This window comes from Pyrenophora tritici-repentis, chromosome 5 (assembly GCF_003171515.1).
Source record: "Pyrenophora tritici-repentis strain M4 chromosome 5, whole genome shotgun sequence".
Lineage (NCBI taxonomy): Eukaryota > Fungi > Ascomycota > Dothideomycetes > Pleosporales > Pleosporaceae > Pyrenophora > Pyrenophora tritici-repentis.
Window position 1 is genome coordinate 2,715,086 of NC_089394.1, and position 23,261 is coordinate 2,738,346.

Consider the following 23,261-nt stretch of genomic DNA (forward strand, 5'->3'; position numbering starts at 1 on the left):
TGTAGCTTTTTTTTTGCTATATAGGGTAGGTGGGGTTTCTTCCCCTCGTTCAGAGAGGTATGCTGGGTTCAAGTCTGTATAACCATATTGAGACGCATTTTTGGCATGGTGTTGTCAGCGGGCGGACATGGCATTGGATTAGAATGGACTCTGGGGTTGGGAATGACCCCGTTTCAACTAGGGTTTAAAAGGACCCTAAGACTTGCCAATTTGGCTAGGGAAATTTTGGATATGTAGATATACGTACCTGAAATTATCGTACACATATCTCCCTGCTTCGCATTCGCGTCAGAAGTGGTTGTAACGACCATCGTGTTCCTGTAGAAATCCGCGAGAATGCAGCATCACCCTCTCATACTCTCCTCGTTCTCTATCACACCCCCTTCCTCCTCTCTAGTACACCGCACCCCCATTAACTCCCAACACACCAAACAGCCAACCTCCCAATATCCCCCTCCAGCCTCAGCGCAAACCCCATCGTGACACGCAGAAAAAGCAGCCTCTGCTCCAGATACCTCAGTACCTCTACATCAGTCTCCGCGAGTTGCAGGGGCGTGCGACCTAGCAGCTGATTCCACGCAGCGTCTGAGAGGATGAGTTTGCCAGGGCTGATTTGGCCTGTTTCGTCGAGGAGGGGGCCGAGCTGTAGGAGTCGACATTAGGAGGGAAGACAGAAGGGGAAGGGAACTTACGATTCTAGGATTAACTCTTAGATGGACTGGTTTGTCACATTGTCTACATTGCACAGATGTGCTATTTGCGAAGATGGGGATTCCGCAGCATTCGTTGCTCATGAGCATGTTGCGTTTTGACGGCGTGACGATGTTGAGTTCGGTGATTATGACGCTTAAGTAGCCGACTATCGTGTCTGTGGAACCCTTGTTTGAAAGGGCGCGAGCGGTGGAGTCTACATTGGCCAGTGTATATAGGGCCTTCACTGTTGCGTGCCCGTATTCCTGGACTTCTGCGGTGGTGAGTGGGAAAGGGGGGTTTACGTGCTCCTTTTTGGTCAATCGCTGGGCGAGTGCCCTCAATCGATGTGCATCACCCATGTTTGGGTCGACATCGACACGAGAATTACCGCTGACTGTCAATTTGGCAATCTTCTCGATGCGCCAGCCGGGGTTCGAGATGAGGAGGACTGTTTTGGAGGGGGTGAAGAGGGAGGCGGAGTCGCACATGGAAGAGTAGAGGGTGAGGAGGCCGTCGGAAGTGTCGTCAAAGATGCCGAGGGAGATGAGTTCGGACGTTGTGCCGTTGCGGTTCATGTCTGTCGTGGTACGTTAATGCCGAGATGTGGTGGGAAACGGAGACTGGAGTGACACACATTTCTTCCTCGCACCAATGCTCTTGACGCAGACGAGTAGTTTCGGCTCCTCGACATCATACCCACCATCAGTGAAGCTCTTCAGCGTCATTAAACCCGGCAACACTCTCGATTCGCTCACACCATACGGTCGCTTGAACCTTGTCCCATCATCGCTGTTCTCGTGAACCATGAAATGGCAGTTTCTCTCGCCCTCGGGGAACATGGTTGTGAAAAGCGGTGCAGTATTTGGGGCGAGTGAGTTGTGTTCCGAGGAATTCGAAATGTGCACTGTCCAAAGGCTCACTAGCTGGCCCAGTTTGAGCCTGTACTGTGTATTCGCATACCAAAGACGAACAGTGAGTACGCCAGTGTCGTCTGATACCATTATTCTAATGCATCCTTGAGCTGCCTTGTGCGACTTGCTGGGTTTGGCTTGGTCGTTGAAATACACTATCCGGCCCATGAGAGTGAGATGACGCGGACCGGGTTCGAGTGTGCCTATGCCGGCTTCCTCATAGTCGAGTGTCGGCTTTTCTATGTTAGTAATTGACTGACTACCGACGTCTTGGCGCAGTGACGTACTGTCCATGCACTTGCTGCAGTCGCTCTTTTGGTGGAAAGAGCCGACTGCATCTCCTCGGGGGTGAACCCATCACCATTCTTTCTCGGCAAAGAGAAGTAGGACTGTATTGAGGATGACGCTGGCATTCTGAAGGCAGGCTAGTGTCAATGAAATGGGGAAGAGTTCGATGCTGATTTTTGAAGTAGGGTTTCAGTTGCTCAGAAGGCAGGCGCGTTCAAGGCGAAATTCCGCACCTCGTGATTCAGCACTTACGTTCACCACAGAGATGCATACATACATTAGAAGATCATACAAAGCTGCTCTTATCCACGATTTGAGCAATCAAGGACATAATTAGACTTCGTCGGTTATGTGCAAAAGAGATTCACGTGACGGGAAAACAGAAGGTGAGTATATGTAAGTGTCCGTTATGGATTTTGTATTGCTTCAAAGAGAGTATAGAGTTGGTCAAATCAGATCATAGCCACATGAGCTTTGATGAAGCTGCAAGTCGCATGCGTGCGGTTAAGTTACCAGACACAAATCGCCAATCTCCCCTACCCTCTAGATGAGCTTGTGCTCAAGGGTCATGTCGTTCTCCGGCTCAAGTCCGACACAGGCACGGAAGATGTTGGTGAGAGCAGCTCGCTGTTTGGCGAGAGCATTGACGACAGGAGTGCCCGGAGGGGTGAGAGGAGCCTTGAGCATGTAGCTGAGGACACTGAGGACGCTGTGGAAGTTGTTGAACTTGGCATCGCTACCCTCAGCACTGTGAGCCTTCCACTGAACACGAGTCATCATCTCAGCCACAAGGACCAAATCAATGATCAAAGGAGAGGCCAGAAGGGAGTCCTCGCAGACATTGAACAAGCTAATGGTCTGATGACCGTCGAGGAAGATCTCAGCATAGTACTCGTCCAGAGCACGCTTGTCATCTCCGACAGCAGGCATGTACTTGATGACGACACAGTGGTCGGGGTGTTCACCCTCCTTATACAAGACATTGTTTGCAGCGACCATGTCGTCGACAACATTGGACTTGGAAATCTCCTTGGAACGGAACTGCTTCTGAGAGCTGAGGTTCATGCCATCGTTGTTGCCCAGGTGGTTGTACGAGGCAATCGAGGTAAGCTTGATACCTGCGCTAATCATAAAGTCGACCAGAGCAGACTTCATCTTGGTCTGTCCAGACTTGAAGTCATCACCACCAATGAAGGCATTGTGCTTCTCGGCGAGCTGGATAGCACCAGGAACGAAGGTGTTCTGAGGAGAGCCGTTGATGAAGGGGACGCCCTCGAGAATCGAAGCGACGGCAAAGACAGTGGAGGGAGCGACCTCTTCGTGGCCAGCCTCAATAGACTTCAGCAGGTTGTCCGCAGTGTCATTGACGCCCTCAAGAATCTCGCTGTAACGCTCAGTGTTGGCAGTCCACTGTACGATCACCTTGTCAAGGTTGTTAGCAGTCTTGAAGTCACTGTGAACTGTTAGCAGGAATAATGGTGATTGGCATACCAGGACTTACCGAATGTCCTTGCGGATCTGCTCAACATGGGCCATGGAAGCCTTGGTGCCCTCAAGGACGTTGTCGGCACGCTCCTCCTGGTTGGCAGCAATGAAGTCCGGGTAGTAAATGCTAGGGAGGGGCTTCATGGCGCCCATCTCCTTACGAACAAGCGTCTTCAAAGAGGGGGACAAGACCTTGGCACGGTCCATGGCGTCCGCAAGGTTCATGCCGCTGATGTCCCAACCACCGACGACAAGATCATTGGGGTGGACCATAGGCAGCAGGTCATGGAAAGGGATGAAGATTTCCTGGCCAGTCTTGCTGTCGACACCGAGCTTGGTGGTAGAGCCCATGATGACGGAACCGTAGTAGTTGGCGGCGCGCTTTCCCTCCTTGGTCTCCCAGACAAGGTTCCGCTTGTTAGCAATGATACCGGCGGTGACAGTGGTTCCATTGTTGCCGCCCCAGCCAACCAGCATGACACCAGTCTTGGGGATCTTGCGGTCCACATTGAAGTCGTAGAGAGTTTCCTTGGGCACGGCGACATATTTACCGTCTGCGTTTTTGGTAACGTCGGTGGTACGGTAAGTGTACTTTGACTTGATCGTGTCCTCGGTGTACTCTACATTAGGAGAATTGACGACAAAGAGATCCTTGGGAGCTGTCTTCACATCGAACCCATTCGCGTGGCCGACGCTGTCTTCTGCGTGTGGCGCCATGATGATGATTTAAGTTTTTGTTAATTGGTGAACTTAGTTGCGGAAGTCTAAGTCCGACGCTGCCCCAGAGGGAGAAGTGCGTCGGCCGGCAAATGGGTTGTGGATCCTATAGAGTGTAAGTCGAAAAGTCACAATAATGTCATGGAGGGGTACACATACGAGCTGAGGAGATTGGAAAACGTCTTGACAGCTGGGCAATGGCCCGGGGAAATTTAGGTGTAGTTGATGAGAGGTAAGAGGTAACAAGCTTTCAGTTAACTGGTGATTGCTATCGGAGACGTTGTGGTGGTGGAGTGAGCAAAGCTGGGGATGGGAAGTGATATAAATGCCTCTCGCCTCGCTGCTGACTTATCAATATATCCGCGCACAAGCGCTCCGAGTCGAGCCGGGGAAGCGTTGGCGTTCACCCACCGCTTTTTTACCCTTACGTATCTAGGTATGCTATCCACTTTTCGTCCCAAGGACGCGCGCCGTAGGCCCTTCGATAGCTGGAGAAGCCAATCGCCGCGTAGCAAACATATTTTCCGATAGTCGCCAATGTGCGCTACCACGCATAGCACACCGATTGCAGCAACAACATCCGCAGTGGGCAGGTAAGGTGCAAGCGAGCACTCGATGAGCCTAGAGACACGGGGCATTATAGTGACAGCTGTCATGGCAGTGGCATAGCGAAGTTTTGACTGGAATGGCCGCGTGAAACGATTATGTACATGCAGCTTTACCCCACGTCGGCGGATCACGAATATAAGCCTTGGCTTGTGATTGTGGGGTACGACTTTTCAACACCTGGATGCCTTGTCAGCCCAAGGCGATCTCGGCCAAGTGATCTCACACACAGAAGCATACTAATTTTCTGGTTTCTTGAGCAGTCTGTTTCAAATCGCAGCTATGGCGTCAGTTACGCAGTTGCAAGAGCATCCGAGACGCCCCTCGTGTCAGGATTGTTTGCGACACCATGCGCAACAGAAAGCGCATTATTAGTGTGTGGTTGAGTGGAGCAGCAGGAACAGTGCTGAGGAGTGTTGTTTCGTTCAGTCGTTCAGATACTTGCAAAGTCACAACAAAAGAGGCTCTCACATACGCGTTTGTCAGGACACGAACGGACACAGGGTTAGAGACAAAGAGACGGAAGCGGCCGCATGCATGGCCACAGTTGATCGTCATGGGAACCATGGAGAAGCTCATGCAGGAGGCTATGGCGTCCGAAGTGCGTCGATTGGCGCCACAGCCATCACGATCTATTGCATTTCGTCTCACGGTCCATCCGCAGAAGAATATTGATGACGAGAAACTCGTGTCGTGTGGACAGGGGCTCACGCTTTGGTCGGTGGTCGACAATGACTAAACCCATGCAAAGCAGATCGGTCCAGTACCGGTAGAGTACTACCTAGGTTGCCAAGAAAGTCCAGCGAATTAAGCCGGTCGCTAGGTAATCTGCAAGGCCGCAGAGACAGCCTGTGAACAGAGCCTCAGGCATGCTTGGTTCGTTCCCACGTACGATTCCAGTAGCCGCAATTTGCGCGACAACGTCCACATGGGACAGACAGCCGGCCTTGGCATCTCCTTCAGTCTTGCGATCAGCAAAACAACTGATAGCCTGGCGGGGGGTGCTAACGACATCGAGAGGGATGGGTGGGTGGCAGCAATAGAGGTTTTACATTTCCCCCTCCGAGCGAATCGACTGAGGGCGAGGCCGACACGACGCATATCTGCCATGCGCACGATGCCGCTCCGTGCACGCGAATTACGTCCAAGCCATCAAATCATAAGAGCCGCCCTGGCCAGCTAACAGAGCGCCACCCATCAGTGAGATCAGCAAACATCAGCGAACACGCGGGTATATAAGAAAGACGGCGATTTGCGCGCCCACATTGGACCGCATACTTTGATTGCCTAGATGTGTTTATTTGCCTGGTCGGCGCTCGACCTCGTTGTCAGTATTCCGTGATTGCAGCCCTTTTAGCCTGCGATACCCAACATTACGTGTCTGGAGGTGGAGCCAAGCAACCTCTTAAAATGCAGGACGCAGTGACGCCCTGACGCTAGATATTCCCGTTGCCGTCCCCTGATCCCAGTTCGGAACCTTGCCTGCATGCTGCCCCTGATTCAGCACGACCCTCACCGTTTCTGAAGATCAAACAGCCCTGCCCTTGTCCAGCTTTGTATGTCAGCGCCCGCATCCGTCCTCACCAATTGCCCGCAAACCTCATTCTCCTCCATGTCATCAGCTTTTAATATTGCTGTGATCGATCAACCGCTGGACGTGGACCATTTCAACCCTAACAAAATCAGGCAAGGCCTGCCTCGACTCTTTTCTTCCCAATCTGCTCTGGGTACACCTCCAAGATGGATCGCATGAGCACTCTTCCCACAATAAAATGCTCTTCTTGTGCTGCCGATATCGATATCCTTCACTTGGCCGATCATGTTTGTATTACAGCAGGCCCTTCCAGTGAGTGGAACGCGACTGTGTGATACCTTCCAAAGCTTATAGTGTTTAGCAACTGCTGTTCCAGAGCCCATGTCGCCTACCTCGACACTTTCGACAGGCTCACCTTCTTCAATAGTTTCCCCGAAGCTCAACCGCGCCGCCACTTTCCAAGGACCGACATTCAGTAACAGATCAGCTGGACCAGCACCGACTGGTCGCATGCCTCCTCCTCCCCGGATTGATTCCAATGCAGCGAGTAAGTAGCCAGTAAACGGACACAAGAACCAAATGCTGACCTTTCTAGACAGGCCATTCCGTTCATTGGAGCCGTCGCCTATGAGTAGTCAGAGTCCCAGGAGTCGCACGCCTGGCCTAGCACCCCCGAAATCCCCCTTCAAGATGACGCGCAGTGTGACAACTCCCAATGCTCGGAGTATGGGACCACCATCACCTGGTCTGACCTCGAATTTGGATTCACCCTTTCCTCGATTTCCACCCAAGAATGCGCCCAGCAGCCCCAAACCTCAGCCACGGCAACGCCTAGACCCTTATCCACAAGATTACGCCCAGCCCAATGCTCTATTTGCACCGTTGAGCCCGAGGTTCAACGGCGGAGAAAACATCTCAAAGCGTTTAGAAAACATTGCACCAGGCCCATTTGACCGGAGACCTAGTATGACAAGACAGGTAACAGAGGAGAACCACGCGATTGAACATAAGAGAACGCCCACAAATGGCAGCATTGGAAGCGCTAGGAGTGTACCGAGAAGAAATGGCTCTGTGGCATCGAATGCGTCGCATAGCTCTGCATACTCGAACCGCAGTATCGGCCTTCCTTCCCGCCCGAAGCCTGGAATGGGGCCAGCTAATGCACAGTCCCCTCTGCCCTCCACTTCAGAACAAATTGAAGGTATTGACGATTTCTTGGACCGCTTGCAGAGGGAATCTAAGCCTTCTACCACAGCCGATGAGAAGCCAGTACGTCAAAACAGTCGGGAGCCGCCGGTACGACCACGAAGACCTTCCACAAAGGATCTCCCGTCTGACATGCATGATCTGGATACCCAAGAATTCATGTCTCTCCCAAACACCATGTTCCCTTCACGTGGGTCAAGCCGTAGTGGCTCAGAGAGCGATATGCCAAGAGGTCTTGCACCATCTCACGCTTTACGCCCTGCTCCATTGGGTGCCTCTGGCCTCAGTGACGTGCCACTGAACGCGCTTCACACGCCTTCGGACTCTGGATTCTCAGATGATTCCTATGGCTCTGGCTTCCGGAGTATAGCCAGTTCTCGGTCAAGCCCGCCAGAGTCAGAAGCGGCACACTCACGACAGGTTTCCAAGGTCAGCCGCTCAGATTTCGTTGATGAGGAACCCATGGAACCCGTTCCAAGAAGCGCAAGCCCCGAGTCTTATGCCGAAGGACGACCTGTCCGCGCGCCTAGAAGCTACATGAGATCTGATGGATCAGGACCGGTTCCACGAGCACTTTCGCCAGGATGGCGCCAGCCCACCTTCCCTCCAGGAGGTTATGCCAAGTACCCAGAATCTCCGCTGGACCCTGCTGTCCAGATGGGTGCGATATCACCTCGCACGAGGGACATCAGTCCTGCACGGGACCCAGCGGAAGTCAGTGGAAGCGAATCAACCCCCATGGCAACATACGAATCACGCCAAGCCGAAGTGCGTCGACCAAGCAAGGCAAGCAAGGGCAACTGCCGCGGTTGCTCCGAACCCATTGTCGGAAAGTCTGTCAAGGATTCTTCGGGCCGTCTCACCGGACGCTACCATAAGCACTGCTTTGTATGCAGAACCTGCTCGGACCCCTTCCCCACTGCCGAGTTCTATGTCTACGAGAACTCGCCTTACTGTGAACACCACTACCACAAGCTAAACGGGTCTTTATGCAGCACCTGCAATCATGGTATCGAAGGCCAATACCTCGAAACCGACACCCGTCAAAAGTTCCATCCTAGATGCTTCACCTGCACGACGTGCCGTATCGTCCTCCGCGACGGCTATTTTGAAGTCTCCGGTCGAAGATACTGCGAGCGCCACGCACAAAGCGCCGCAGCACCACCAAGAAGTCGTCTTGGACCCGGAAACTACCAACCCCGAAACCTACAAAAACGCGGAACGAGACTCATGATGATGGCGTGAGCTGTCCTAGTTTTTCCCTTGCTTGTACCCACTCCCTCCCTGGTTTGCCCTCTTCCTCTTGAAATTTGCTTTGTTACGTCATTTAGCGATCCTGGCCTTGTGTGCACAACTGTACGAACCTTCACCCTCTTCATTCTTTCTGATACCCGGCCAGTCCGCTCTTGTCTTGGATACGTTCCTGCATTATACCCCTTACTCTATACATTCGCTACTCCTTGTAATCACGTTCGGTTTACCGAACTAGACGGCTCTTTTGTGGTTGCCATGGGTAGCGTTTGGTATATACGCCCATTCCTTGGCATTTCTTTTTGCTAGTCTCTGTGAGACACCATCTTTTTTTGTTGATAACGAGATCCGACTGCACGTGTACATATAGGTAGCAAACGTAATGTTTACTGCTCATCTCTATGGGCTTAGCAATTAATTGGTTAAATCATTCTAATCGCTTCACTGGTCCTTGCGTGTCATGACGTTGTTGGAACAACTGGACAGATGATTGAAGATGTGGAGATGAGTAATCTCGCGGGTAAATGGACTTCAATTCATCGCTATCTCGGCGATCAAATATGCATACTCATCCGCATATCGGGCCCTTTGTCAGCCTTCAGTGTTTGCTAATCACCCATGTTCCAACAATATCTCTTATCTGCAAACCTCATCTGTAACACACGTATTCTTCACAACGATCGAAGAAGCTACTTGATATGCAATACGAGCAAGAGGTATATAAGGAGCGGATTCTGGCCCTCCATTCTACATCAACAACATCAACCACGATTACTTGCCCAAAGCTTCCACAACAGCAAAGTATCTACAACAATCTGCAAACACCCCTCTACAAAATGCGTCAATTCTACGAGGATCCCCCGTACACCATCAATATGCTGGACCAGTCTCTAGTAAGTCTACCTTCGCCCAACACGCGTTTTCATCTCTCCCCTCGCTACCATATCTCCGACAAGCCTATAGCACTCCACTAACACGACTCCCCTAGTCCCCCCACGCCCAATACCCTCCAACAAGACCCCTATCCTCTCTACCAAACCCTTGACTCTGCCGACCCCAAACCAAGCCCAAGCCCACCTCCCCAGCCACCACCTCCATCTCCTAGACGAAATCGTCACAGCACCACCTTAAGTGCAACCACTCTACTCCTGAATCTCGCCAGCGGTAACGATTCAAGTGTAAGTACCACCCCATCCCATTACCAGGCACCGCCGGATTGAACCCGCAAAGCTAATCTTCTCTACTCAGACCCCAAGCCCCAGCCCCCCCACCGGGACCGCCACCACCATCCCCCAAGAGTCATGCTCTTCGACGCTTCCCAGCGCCGACCTAAGAATTACCAATGCCCATCTAACTACTTACCCGTGGTGACATCGGGTTGTGGTAAGTCATCACTAGCTTGAAACACTTGACTCGGCTCGCTACTTTTGGGTCCCGCACTTATGGATACTGGTTGTACCTAGCTAGCTAACTAGCTAATTGATAGCCGCTATGCACAGCCTCCCCCCATTGAACGAACCCATTTTTCTGTGCTTCCGCTTCCCGCGTGCTAAACCCTGTGTGCTGATCTATCGTTTGTGCTTGTGCTAATCTTGCCGTTGGGGGATGGGTCTAGGGTATCCGCGTCAATGTTATCGGGTGCGTGTAGATTGGGAGTTGAAGGTGAAACGGCGGAGTAGGATGATAGAGCTTTGTTTGGTAGATAAGTAGTTCTCCGTTCTCCATGAATCTGAAGTGTTATTTAAACATGCTTTGGGGAATTGGGTTTATCGTTTACATGATTTGTACTTTTGATATGCAGGTGAGTGGCTGGTGACGTAACTAGTGTGAGAAGGCCTGTGCTTTGTCCGTTAGACCCTGCATTTAGGGAAAGGGGGATAGAGCGAGGATGCCCCTCTTTCTCTAGGATTTACATTTTCTTTCTTTCTTTTCGTGTCTTTAGTCGGGCTGTGTTGTGTACCCGAGTCGTTGTTCGTAATTAACTGGAGCTCTTTCCTCTTGCATGGGAACATGTATATGCTGTGTTGACAGATGCATACGCTAGAACAGCCTTATTGGTTTTGCGCCAGTTGGCGATCGCGTTATACGGTGGCTTTGGATTGCTATGGGCTTGTGTCTGATCGTGCGGTTCAACTCCATACTGAGTACCAGGGTTGTTGCTACTCGCGAAAGTCATCTCGCAAGCATTGTTTCCAATGGGCTTTGAGAGTATTGATTCCATTGTCCCAACCACACGATGAGCTTTGAGAAAACCACAACTGGTCAATGAAATTCATCTCTGCGAAACAGAAACACAAGATCCAGACCTGTACGCCGCAAACAAGTTAAGCTAGTAGGTAAGCTTCTTTCCTAAGACTAGATCAGTCAATGTCGATTCGGTTCGAATTCGTTCGTCGACTTGGTTACTGAGTATTAGAGTAGATACCAAAGCTTTGAATCCAGCACGGAAGATACCGGAAAACAATACGCGATAGTGGTAGCGACATATTAGTACTTATTGTAGCATGAAGACAAAGGCTGTAGTTATAAGTAGCCACAACAACTAGCCATCCATACGAATATAACGCGGCAGCACTGCTGAATTTCCTAGCGGTCATCTTACAATCCGTCTATTAATGGGTACTATCCCACGACTATCGCAGAATCGATTTGGATAGCTAAGTGACTATGAGTGGAAGCAATGGTCAAATTTGCACAACCTGCCTTTCTTGTACTACTGTTAAGCATCGATATTACTTCCTAATATTTATACATACATTATCTACTACACACAAGTACGACCACCCAAGCAAAGATATCCTGGATAGACATGTAAAACATTGGAAAAAAATCATATGTTTGATCTCAAACCAATCGTTGAACGCGCTGCTGCAAAAGCGTCTCCCGTTTATGTCTTATCCTCGCTTCCTCCTTTTCCAACCACTCCACCTCTCTCCTCCTTTGCGCTTCCCCATCAAATGCCACGTCGTCGGTTGTTTCTATATTTCCAGCATCAGCCACTTTGAGACACTCAACCGTATGCGATGATGCGTCTTTAGACGGTAACTCGCCCGGCCGCGAGGACCCGTCGAGCTCATGGACCAGATCCGATTTATGATAGCGAGGAGGTTCTAATTCATGGCGCTGGCCAGTAACAGGTAGTCCTTGAAACGCTGTATCGTTGAACACGCCGGTGAAATCTGTAGGGGCACTCGCCCCGAAAGTCACTTTCTCGTCTCTGCGTCCAAGGTCTTCATCTGAATTGACGGCGGGAGTGAGGCGCTTTCTAAGCCGCCAGAAGAACCAAGCGCATACGATGAGAACAAGGAGTAGTATGCCGCCGACGGCTATGCCTGCGATCGCGCCGGCTCCTAGGCGTGCGCTACTATTACTAGACACGGATGCTACCTCGGGTCTTCTGACTGAGGGCGTTGAAATGCTGGTATTTCCTGGACCTGGATTTCGCGATATGGGTGATGATGTCGAGATGATTGGAGATACGGTCGAGGGTCTACTAGATATGACGACAGCCGAAGTAGAAGACACGGTCGAGGACCCACTAGATATGACGACAGACGGGGTAGAAGACACCGTGTCGGTATAGGAAACGGTCATCAAGGTAGTATCCGAAGAAGTCTGGTAGGTAGACAAGACGCTTGTAGACGTGGAGTCACCTGGATCCCCCGCAACCATGGTAATTGTCGACCTCGACGGCCAGTTGAATCCAGACATGGTCATGTTGTATTGCGATAACAAGATGGACGCGGTATGGGTATCTGGAGTGATGGATGCTGCTGCAAGTGTGCCAAAGGTGAGGATCGAAACCAGTGAGGATACAAAGGCCAATGTAACGCGCGTTACTTTCAACCCTACGTCACGGCACCCAAATTACTTTATCCAGCCTTGTCATACGCATCGTACTGCGTGGCAGTGGCACAAACGGACACGGTCACATCGCCATAGGCCAGATATACGCATAAGAACCTGTTTGAATACCTAAACCCTCTCTTTGAACCGGGGCCGTGCTACCAATGTGCCGCGAGTACGACGTCCGACAAGGGTCAAAAAAGCTAATTGCGGCGTAGTTTCCAGAAATCGAGGCTGTGCAAATATCCTATTCAATGAACAAAAACAGCCGTGCCGGCAAACAGGACAAAGATAATATGCCGTACCTAACCCTTCCTCATTTCCAACACCCACCTCACAACCTCGCCTTCTCCCCCTCCGCCCTTCCCACCAACCCCCCCATGCTCCACCCTCACCGGCCTCGTAACAACATAAAACGCCATACCCACACTCCTCGTCGAAAACTGAACCTTGCTCCCCACATGGAAAAACGCAAAGTCGCCCGCCACAAGGTGATGCGTGATGCCCGTTGCTTCGTCCAGGACGTCGATTTGGCCGCTGAGGACGTATTTGGATTCTTCGAACGTGTAGGCGGCCGGCTTGGATGGGCCGGCGGTGATTTTGTAGAAGCCAGATGTTATGGGTGTTGGGGTGGTGGTGGGGGTTTGCGTGAGGGTGCTGTGGGGGGGTGGGTTAGATGGACGGATGGGGTAGGAGGGGAGGAGGGGAGGACGTACGTGTGGAAATCTGCTACGGTTGCGTTGTCGCCTTCGGGGAGGGCAATGTGTTCGTGGCCTGCGCCTTTGATGATGGTAAGGGGGACGAGAGTAGTATTCGACACTATCATATCGCTAAGGATTAGCCACTCCTGCTCCTTGAAGATTCCAGTCTAGTCGTTTTTACTTACTATTTGCGAGCTTTATTTTTTTACTGTCTCACGAATTTCGAAAGGATGTAACTATAGAACAGGAAAGAACATATGGTAAAGCTCTCATATTTAATAACCCAGATACCGAGGAACGTACGTACTGTAGTTCCCCCCCCCCACATAACCACCAATGCAACAGTTGCCCAAAAGCGGTAAGTCGTGCCTGACTTCCCAGCCCGGTCAGGTAAGCCTGCCTCCTCAGTTAAAGCCGCCAAGCGGGTATAAGCGGCGCTAGCTACCAAGCGCCCGGTATCCAAAACTTCAAGATACAAAACGGCTCACTCATTGCGAATTCCACCAACAGCCGAACAATGTACGATGGATGGGCATGTAATATACTGGATGGATACCAAGGCAGACAGACAGCCTTTTGTTTTCTGGATGTCGTTTTCTTTCATAAAAAGAACAGGACAGCAACAAGACATGGATAACGTCTTGAATCATACATGTAGCCAAACAAGAAAGAAAGAGAGCAAACACCAAAACCCAGACGAACCCTCGCTAATCCCACGACAAGCAACAGCAACAACAACGCCTTTCCCGTCCATCACGGACTAAAAAGCAGCCCTTGGGGTCCCATATAACCTCGTATCTATCCATTTCGAAAACGCCCCCTCCCCTAAAACAGAACCCACATGTCATCCACCCTACACCTAGGCCAACCCCGGCACCGTAATCCCCCCCGGCTGCAAGATTCAACCCACCCCCTCTACTCCTCGGCCCCACAAAACCCTGCCGCTGTCTCCCCGTCCTGCCCCTACCCAGCCAATTATACTTGAGCTCCTTGTTCAACCTACCAATCTTTTCCTGTGCATCATCGCTGGACTGCAGACTAACTAGCACAGACACGCATTGCAGCATGCGACCGACTGTTTCGGTGACTTTGGTCGAGTCCATTGGTTGTTGGCGCAGGGCGGCGGGCGGGAGGTTGGAGTGCGAGGTAGGCGGCGGGGGGGTGGAGGTGGGACATGGTAGGTGGATGTTGCGAGGGGTTTGAGGAGAAGGAACCAGCGGATGTGTTGGAGGTAGCGCGGGATCTTGTGCTGGCGAACGTCGAGGATGTTATACTGGTTGTGGATTCTAAGTAGCCGCCTGAGCTCTGGGAGGTGGAATTAAGACTACCCATTGGCAGGACATCGTTTGCGCTTCCCGCGGTGCCTGGGCGTGTGTCGTGTGGAATGGGAGAAGGAGATTCCAATCCCGCGTTTAGGTTCTCGAGGGATAGACGGGAGAAAATGGCCATTAGCGCCTCGTAGCGTGGAAGTATGACAATGTCTCTGAATATGAGGAGTGTGATGCGTCGGACTTCTAGTTCGCCTAGAATGGGTATGTTGAGGTGATCTGGACTTTTCGTGTTCATCTCATCCGGCAGCATGACGCCCCAGAACTCGGCGGCTTGCGCCGATGTCATGATGCCCGAGCCTCTAAACTCCAGGTCGAGGGGTAGGAATACAGCTTGTAAGAAGGGAAGGATGGTGGTAAATACAACAAGCCACATCTCTACAAGATGTGGGATAAGCCGGTCATCGGGCACGTGTCGGAGCGTCTGGTCTAGGGAGCCAAAGCCGGTGGAGAGGAGTTCGTTGAGGTCTTCTATGAGGATTATGGGGGAGCGCTTGTGAATGCAGCGTTTGATGTGTACAGTGACTAGGGCGTTGAAGTCTTCTACAGGTGGTCGTGGGTCCTCGCCTTCGAAGATTAGTAACACTCTTGCTTTCAACAACGGCCAGGCGTCGTCTGGTGACAGGCCATTGATGCCGAACGAGCTGCCTAGATGCAACATTTCCGTCGTGTGTGATATCGTCTGTCCAGGCGTGGTGTGGCTTGATGCACTTGTGATATTGCTCGCTAATGACGGCCACTCTGCTCTTTCCGTGCTAACCGAGTTCATCCGTTCTCTGTACGGAGGCTCTAGTTGAGCGTCGAGAAAAGCGTTTGCCTTCTCCTCCTTTTTGGCGCGTCTCAAATGCCGCCCACCGTGTCGCAGATCCAGACCAGTCACAGAACTAGCAAAAGTGCTGGAATGGCCTGGCGAAGAAGGCGCGGCGAAGGAGTAGAGGGGTTCTGGCGCACTGGGATTTGTGGGCTTCGAGTTGCTGTTCGCTGACGACAGGGGAAGAGCAAAACTGTCCTGGTCTTTGAGCTTGTGTTTCTGCCGTGACAGGAAGTGGTGCTTGTGCTTCTCCTCTTTCCGCTCCGGCAGCGAATCATTCCGTGGGGGAACTAGAGTGGACGTGGAGGCATTGGCAGAAGAGTACAGCGAGGTGCTGCTGCTGACGGTCGACTCGACCAGGCTCGTCGTCGAGCCGGCCATCATCATGCGATTGAGGGCCTGGGAGCTGTGAATGCCAATGCCAATCTTACCCGGTGACGGCAGTGCCTGGTGCTTGCTGTCCAGGCGGTTGTCCACTTTGATGTTCTTTGGCTTGGACGAAAACAGTTTCATCTTGCTTTTGCTCTCCTTTATCTTTTGCAACTGCTGTGGTTCCGGAGTCGATGCAGGCTTAGGCGACGACTGTGGCTGCGCCCCCTCTATACCAGGTGAATTCAGCGGACTACGAGGAAATGCAGCATTCGCCGCCGTGGTCGCGGCCATCCGTCCACCGACGACGCCATTCTGGTACGACATGCCATTGGTCTTGAAGGTTACGCCTTGCGTAGGCACAGGCGGGGGGCTCATGGGCTGGCCGCGTCCCGCCTGTGCCTGCTCATTGGGAGCGGGGATGGTGGTGGAACGCTTGCGGATGTGCTGGGGGTTCTGGGCATATGCGGCCTGGGCAGCAATCTGCGAGGCCGTGAGCTGACCCTGACCTTCACGCATCGAACTGAGGCTGGGCTCAAAGTAACCCTGCGAGCGCTGGCGTGGGCGGTGTCCTATATTATGCGCCCCGATGTGACCCTGGCTCTGGGTTGCATCGCGCACAAAGCCCGGCCGTGAGTAATTCTGCGCCGATGACGATGAAGAAGATGACGGTGTCGGCGGCGGGGGGCCAGCAGTAGGCGGGTCGAGAGAGCGCGGCGAACGTGCCGAGGGTGACAGTACCGACGTGGGCAGTGGAGAGCGGCGTTGTTGCAGCGTCGCCTGCGAACTGTCCGAGTCGGAGTCGTCGAGCGAGACGGGGCGACGGATCAAAGGCGTAGGGGGAGGTGAGGTCGACGGCATGGCGGGCGGTTGCACTGCAGGCCGATTCGTCCTACGGGTATTGCGACAATGTGGCTGTTTACAGCGTCCTTGCGCAAACTATGCGGCGATTGCGCTGATGCCGCCGTTGGACGGCGCGGCGACGGCGGTGTCAGCGTGAAGGGACAGACGGCTGTCGCTATGAGAAGACTTCCATGGCCAGCACGGGACAATTGAAGTAGAGGGCGTTATTCGAGCATCAGTCACGGTGGTGGGGGACAAGTGCGCAGACGTCGAACCACATTGTATAGAGATACATCTGCCACGCGCGCCGTTAACGATCGACGCATCGTGGCCGTGCCAGCTCCACATAACCTGACGCCGCTAGAACCCCCGCCAATCTTCCCTTCACCACCATCTTCCCCAAATAAACCCTATCTACGCTGCCATGCCGTTCCTGACCGCCACCTACACCTCCCCGACCTCGTCCTCACGCACATTCACCGCTGAGCTCCCCGCACTCTCCTCCCCGCCGCCCACTGCGGACCGAGTTGCATATCTTGCTGAACTTTCCTCGTCACTCAAGAACATGCAAAAGGATGTCAACGAGTTTCTGACGCAGAAAATGGCCGACGACAAGGCTGCCGACGATGCAAAGGACGAGGAGACGTATGGCGAAGAGGTCGTGGATCAAGACTGAGCATGCACATGATATAATTACATAGCATACCACGGCTATCTATCAATACATACGAACCCTCATCAACGCCACCCAGACGCACCAGCCGTCCTCCTACCCACGCTACCCCTCATACAACCACTATGTATCACGCTGTTGTCCGGAAACACGCGAATCGCACTACCCCCAAACCTCTTGTGGCATACTGCGCAATGTCGGTCTTCGTCAATCACTACCCTCCTGTTTAACCCACCCGGCACCTTCCTTCCGTATTGATCCGTTTTGTTATCAGCACCAAGCAACACGGCCGATTCGACAGCAACCTTTTCCACGCCACGAAGATGAGCTACAATCCGCTCTTCGTTGAGAAGCGAGTTTGCGTTGCGCATCCGACCGAAAAAGTATGACTCCAGATCCTTGACAGGCAGCGTTGGGGGAACCAGATCAAGCGTTGTTGCCGCCGGTAGTCGGGCGCCATGTTTAGACAAAAGCTCGAGCGCGGGAGGCCAGTTGGGTTGGTTGGGCGGTGGGGGTGAGAGATACAAGGATAAGAGGACGTGGTAGATGGAAAGCTCCGTGTCTTCAATAGTGCCCTGGATATTTGTACTTTGCTGCGAGCTCTTGGTCGGTGAAGATGGTGGCGGAGCCGTGTAGACCTGGTTGCAGTATCTATACCAACGTTAGTTTATTACAATGCACAACATCTGAACGGAGCTTACTCTTCAGCCTTGTTGTAGTCTTTCAGCTGGAACACATAGATTGCCAATGCCTGCTTGTGCGAACCCATCTTGCTTAGTACAATCGCCCTGGCCTCGTAGTAATCCGGGTCTGGATGTCTGTTAGTCAATTGCCCACTGGCTCATCTGCAAACACGTACCATTGGCCGGCAACTGCTGGAATACGCGATATCGGTTGTACTGCGCGTTGTCCTTTTTCAAAAACATCTGCAGTCTCCTCATCCAATCCTGCTTCTCCTCGTCATTCTCAAAATCACCACTCTTCAGCTTCTCGAGCAATAAATCAACCAGTCGCTGGTGGAAGTCGACGTTGAGATCGTTCAGCTCCTCGATAATGTGTTCCAGATATCTGACGGCCAACTTTACATCAATCTTCTGCAAGAACTCGAGCACCCTGTCCCGTGGCAATGTCTCCGCATTCTCCGTATCGGCAAGGAATACTTCCATGCCGAGCTTCGGATCTGTGCGTAGCGGCCACTCAGCGTACTCAAGGATAAGATCTATCAGTTCTGGTGGTAGCGCCTGCAGATATCCCACCGTTCGCTGCGGTCCCTGCAACGCCGGAGATACCTCTTCATCAGCTTCATTCTTCCCAAACTTGTCCAGTAGTTCCAACGCCTGTCGATGCAGCTTCTTGCCATGCAAAAAGTCAATGAGATCTGCATACCGACCAGTCTCATACAGCTTCTCTTGTACCACATCCGGCTCGCAAAAGTTGGGCAGACGGAACAGTGAGCCTGCAACGCTGGGATTTGCAATCATGTAAGCACGGAAGAGCGTTGTGTCGACCAACTGTGCCACTTCCAGTAGCTTCGCTTTCCAGTCTATCGGAGACTCCAGAGATGCTTCCTCGATGAAGAAGTGGAACGGTGGCTTCTCAGCTTCTAGCTGACTGCCACTCGGCGTAGGTAGAGGTTCTTTCAGATTTCCATCAGTATCAATGTATCGCTTGATCTGAACACGGCATTGGGTAAGGAAAGACTGTAAAGCCCGAACAGAATCTTTGAACTCCTTATCGGCTGCCGCTTTGTCGGCCGGTGAAAGGTCAGCTGGCTTTTTCTTCGGTGTCCCAGCCTCTGGTGACTCATCCTTGGCTGAGTTTGTGCGGATAGAGACAGCATCCGAGTCTACCTTTTTGTGACCACCGACTCCAAAGCGGCCCATCATCGACCGACCAATCGTGGATGCAGGGCCAGGCGTGCTTTCTTCGGCTTCTTTCGCCACCTTCTCTCCGTTGGTGTCTTCTTCATCAGCTACGCTCCCGTCTCCTTTGACACTATCCTCCGGAGCCAAGTTTCCCGCGATAGATCTAGGGTACATTGCAATGACGCGCTCAGGTGGTGCTTTTGCATCAATGAACAGTTCCATGGCATCACGGTACTTCTTCATGTCAAACAACGCCTGCGCTTTGAGTATCTGTATCTCCCGCACCCTGCCCTCTTTGTCAACAAGAAGCGTATCTTCAAGCATGTTGAGAAGACTCAGCGCCTCGTCATAGCGCCCATTTGCGACTAGCTCATCGATCTGTGTCTCATAGCTCTGTGCACCCATACGCCATATGCATCGATCGCTTGCAACCAAAAAGCCTTTGCCGGCGTGGGCCAAGCTAATGTTGGGCTGAGGGACGTGGAGGAAGTTGACGTTTGGTAGAGCAATCAGCTGCAGTAAATTGAGTGTGTCTGGGTTTCGGACTTCGAGGCTGCCCTTTGAAGGCGGCAGCAACGTCAGCATGTACGGGTATGAGTATGCGATAGTTTCGGGTGCAGATTGCCAAGGAACCTGGCGCTTGTCGAGGGCGTTTCCTTCTGTATCGATGAACAAGCTGTTGACGTCTTTTGCGAGCAGCATTTCGCCTTCTCCGAGCCGTGTCGCAAGAGGCTTCGGCACCCAACTGCCCATGCCCATGTATCCCATACCGGAAGAAGAGACAGCGCCAAATCGGGCGCCGCCGCCTTGGTTACCGTTCTCTCCCAGCGCGCCTGGTTTGATGATGTCCTGTACATCATGTGTTTCAATATCAACCATCACGAAGCCTGGGTCCATGCCAGCGACAATCTTGGTTCCCGTCGCCCATGTCAGGCTCTTGACTGAAGCGATGAGTGATAGCTCAACAGCATCGCCAGTCAGCTCCATATCCTGCCATGTCCACAGAATGATCTTGCGCTTCACCGCCACAGCGAGATGGCTCACAATAGACGGGATGCCAGTTGACGGGTCCTTTACAATGTTGCTCGCCGCAGCGAATGTGGTAGCCCCCCGCGTCTTCTCTAGCTTTTCCTGCAACTGGTACGTTTGTATGTCGTGAATCGAGACATAGTTATCCGATAGAGATACAAGGATATTCGCTTCCTTGATTATGGCTAGCTGTTGTATCGGCCGTCGGGAGAACTTTTCCTCTTCGCGAAGGAGGTCGGCGGGTTTGCGCTTGAGAGTGGGAGCGTCGGCCTGGTCGCCGTTCTGCTCACCATTCGGCTTGCCGTCGCCCTCGACACCATCGATTTGGTCGTTTACCCGGTATATACGGAGAGAGCCCGTATTCAGGCCTACGAGTACACGATCGCCTGATAGTGTCAGCAATCACCGCTAATACCACAGTGACAAGCCATCGTACCATAGGCAAGGATGGACTCGATCTTGGACTTGTCGCGCTGTTTGAGCTCGACGATGGGTCGGGCGGTGAATGCAGAGAGCATGGTGGTTTATTTTCCTAACTACTGGTTCATTTGCCAGTATTGCTGTCGCTATGCGACTACTGTTGCGCGCTCCGAAAGCTTCATGAGTGCTGGTGGAGGTGCCTGGAGCTCGGCGGACCATCGTCATTGCCGCGGAAGCTTTGGCCAGGGTCCAGCCAGCACACATCCACATCACACACGACTTCGTATCCACAATCAAGTTGATGCAGTACCGGCTTCTACGATCTGCGAGTATACTTGATCAAGAACGTCGGCTATTTTATATCAGGATTATATCTAACTTAAGAGCTGCTCTGCCCGGTTTACACGCACAATCGACCTAGAACCAGACTTAAACTTCAAGCTTGACGTGAAATACAGGCTGAGGGAGTATTCTACAACTTCTTCTCCACAATCATTCATGCGAACATTCTCATCAGTTTGATAACTGCCTTCCTGTCACCTCATCAACACACCACTCGAATGTAATCTCTACTGTTGATCAAGCACCCAAGTCATAGAGAAGTCTCTTGACGTCTTTGATATGTACTTCGTCAGAGAAGGTGAGCGCTACATATATAAAAACCTACACGTCTTCCTCCTAAATCCGATCAGCAATCTACCGTTCTGTCTATCAGACAATCAATCTCCCACCCGTCACTCCAACCCCGCAGCCACAACGATGCTCAAAACCCGCACGTGATCTCTGTCCACCACTCCAACCAGCAGATGCAGTTGAAGTCTTACTCAGCATCGACGCGTAACCAAACTCATATAACGGATCTGTCCGCTCCGCATCGTCTACGATCTCCATACGGTCAGTCGATTGCCATGTCATAATCAGTAACGATCGTCCTGTCTGACAGACAGGTAAGTCGGCACCCTTTCCCTCCAACTCCACACCTAGCAACAACGATCCTATCGCACCGAATACTTCCCTGTAGACCCACTTCTAGTGTTGGCATAACACATATATTGAGTTTCCGTGCCTTCCGTTCTCAAACTCTACGATCAAATCTACCGTTGAACAAGCAAATACTACCCACGCACTTGCTGTCAGTGTATACCATCCAGATCGGTACGACAATCAACCAGCTTATCAAACTTGGAAGATCCCATCATCGACGCATTACCCATCGCATCCCTTCGTAAGTCTCCAACCACCTACTTAAAAGCAGGCTTGTCCGTAGTCTAACCTAGTACAGACCATGCTTCTACGCGCAGTTCTCCTATTCACCATGACGACTGCAGTTTCAGCATTTTGCTGGGAAGGCTCTGAATGCACTTACCCGCGCGGTAGCTGCTGCACTTGCGACTCTAGAGGTTGTCCTCCGACACACCTAGGAACACCTTTTATCAGCCGGATCGGGACCTCTTGTGGTGCAACGGCGGCGGATGAATGCTGGGCGCAGCCATAGACAAAAAGGGCTTTTTTGGTTGTGGAAGACTGTCAGGATGATGAGTTGCACAGAGGGATAGGGTTATTGAAGCGACGTGAGGGGAGGAGAAAACACTTGTCTGCTTAGTGCACAACCACCAGTCACTACATAAAGCACCTGTGTATCAATGTGAAAACGATGAATGCTCCACTTATGAAACATGCCTTTACCATCCTACAACTCAAGTCCACACCGTCTGAATCTTAAAAGGGCTGCGCGCGTACTTTCGCACTAATGATGAGCCTCCATAAATCGTAGCATGGAGGGGGGCCGGTATAACACGAGCAGCGCAATTTAGGACGTACAAGACGATTTAGCTGATCTACAAGTTCCCCAAATCAATAAAATACCACAAAGCGTGGCTTAATCACTCAATCTTGCACTGTATCACATCTTCTAAACCAGTGTTCAAGTAAATATCACCACTTCGTCTCGCAACACGGCCGGCATAGCATCAACAATAGCACGATTCAAGGCGAACAAGCATCATTCCATTGGATGAGTTCTACGAAGATAAAATAGAGTAATATAAAAGAATGTGAGCGACTCCCTCCCCGTCGCGATAACATCTACATAACACGAGTTTTCTTTTTTTTTCCTTTGTAGCCCAGACCGGGCTAACAAGGCAAACAAAGCATAAGGGTGGACAAGATTGATTCCTAGACGGATTCCTAGACGGGTTCCTATCACTACATGCGTCGTGCGCCAGTGTGAAAAAAACAGGTCCCGGGCGCAAGCGCCTCACGGGATCAACTCGCGCGGCGTTTAATGAAAAAAAAAACGCTAAAACCAACCCTTCATCCAAAGGGACGAGGATGCTTCCACCCGTACACAAACACAAAAATGTCGGCTTTCAACGTCGACGCATTTTCCATGTCTCCCTCGACAAGAGTCCTCGCGAGAAAAATACATGTCAAGGGGTAGGAAAATGGGAGGAAAGCACAACGCTTGTTACCAATCAGCACATCAACCTCTCCTTATTTTCTCCCCCCAGCAACAGCCGCGAAAGACGGGTGCAGAGCATACAAAGCCAGAATAAGGGCCGGTGAGTTGAAAAATGGGAGAAAGGAGAGGCGTGGCGAATGAGCGAGTCATATCCAACATATTGCCGGTTCGTGTTCCACAACACGTCGCTATCCTCATTGCGTCCTTGAGCTAACGACATTATT

The 23,261-nt window shown here is 51.9% G+C and overlaps 9 protein-coding genes across 9 annotated transcripts; 4 read left to right on the forward strand and 5 right to left on the reverse strand.

Annotated features, from left to right (window-relative positions):
* Window positions 1–412: 412 nt before the first annotated feature.
* On the reverse strand, window positions 413–2,017 carry PtrM4_110230 (uncharacterized protein; the record flags this gene model as incomplete). Its single annotated transcript, XM_001935746.1, has 4 exons — window positions 413–643; window positions 693–1,270; window positions 1,328–1,838; window positions 1,892–2,017. 4 exons carry the CDS (start codon window positions 2,015–2,017, stop codon window positions 413–415), a joined length of 1,446 nt encoding a protein of 481 aa, XP_001935781.1.
* Window positions 2,018–2,435: 418 nt separating this feature from the next.
* On the reverse strand, window positions 2,436–4,094 carry PtrM4_110240 (INO1, Myo-inositol-1-phosphate synthase; the record flags this gene model as incomplete). Its single annotated transcript, XM_001935745.2, has 2 exons — window positions 2,436–3,345; window positions 3,394–4,094. 2 exons carry the CDS (start codon window positions 4,092–4,094, stop codon window positions 2,436–2,438), a joined length of 1,611 nt encoding a protein of 536 aa, XP_001935780.1.
* Window positions 4,095–6,615: 2,521 nt separating this feature from the next.
* On the forward strand, window positions 6,616–8,685 carry PtrM4_110250 (LIM domain containing protein; the record flags this gene model as incomplete). Its single annotated transcript, XM_001935744.2, has 2 exons — window positions 6,616–6,781; window positions 6,830–8,685. 2 exons carry the CDS (start codon window positions 6,616–6,618, stop codon window positions 8,683–8,685), a joined length of 2,022 nt encoding a protein of 673 aa, XP_001935779.2.
* An 842-nt stretch (window positions 8,686–9,527) lies between these two features.
* On the forward strand, window positions 9,528–9,736 carry PtrM4_110260 (uncharacterized protein; the record flags this gene model as incomplete). The annotated part of the gene is made up of 2 exons (XM_001935743.2): window positions 9,528–9,584; window positions 9,680–9,736. 2 exons carry the CDS (start codon window positions 9,528–9,530, stop codon window positions 9,734–9,736), a joined length of 114 nt encoding a protein of 37 aa, XP_001935778.2.
* Window positions 9,737–11,535: 1,799 nt separating this feature from the next.
* On the reverse strand, window positions 11,536–12,408 carry PtrM4_110270 (uncharacterized protein; the record flags this gene model as incomplete). Its single annotated transcript, XM_001935742.1, has 1 exon — window positions 11,536–12,408. One exon carries the CDS (start codon window positions 12,406–12,408, stop codon window positions 11,536–11,538), a length of 873 nt encoding a protein of 290 aa, XP_001935777.1.
* Window positions 12,409–13,359: 951 nt separating this feature from the next.
* On the reverse strand, window positions 13,360–16,607 carry PtrM4_110280 (HbrB multi-domain protein; the record flags this gene model as incomplete). The annotated part of the gene is made up of 2 exons (XM_001935740.2): window positions 13,360–13,367; window positions 14,513–16,607. The coding sequence occupies 2 exons, from the start codon at window positions 16,605–16,607 to the stop codon at window positions 13,360–13,362; spliced, it is 2,103 nt and encodes a 700-aa protein (XP_001935775.2).
* A 406-nt stretch (window positions 16,608–17,013) lies between these two features.
* PtrM4_110290 (putative ekc keops complex subunit gon7 protein) lies at window positions 17,014–17,265 on the forward strand (the record flags this gene model as incomplete). The annotated part of the gene is made up of 1 exon (XM_001935739.1): window positions 17,014–17,265. The coding sequence occupies one exon, from the start codon at window positions 17,014–17,016 to the stop codon at window positions 17,263–17,265; it is 252 nt and encodes an 83-aa protein (XP_001935774.1).
* Window positions 17,266–17,476: 211 nt separating this feature from the next.
* PtrM4_110300 (vacuolar morphogenesis protein AvaB) lies at window positions 17,477–20,674 on the reverse strand (the record flags this gene model as incomplete). The annotated part of the gene is made up of 5 exons (XM_066107880.1): window positions 17,477–17,481; window positions 17,540–17,913; window positions 17,964–18,072; window positions 18,122–20,542; window positions 20,593–20,674. 5 exons carry the CDS (start codon window positions 20,672–20,674, stop codon window positions 17,477–17,479), a joined length of 2,991 nt encoding a protein of 996 aa, XP_065962329.1.
* A 1,187-nt stretch (window positions 20,675–21,861) lies between these two features.
* Window positions 21,862–22,071, forward strand: PtrM4_110310 (uncharacterized protein; the record flags this gene model as incomplete). Its single annotated transcript, XM_066107881.1, has 1 exon — window positions 21,862–22,071. The coding sequence occupies one exon, from the start codon at window positions 21,862–21,864 to the stop codon at window positions 22,069–22,071; it is 210 nt and encodes a 69-aa protein (XP_065962330.1).
* Between the last annotated feature and the right edge of the window lie 1,190 nt (window positions 22,072–23,261).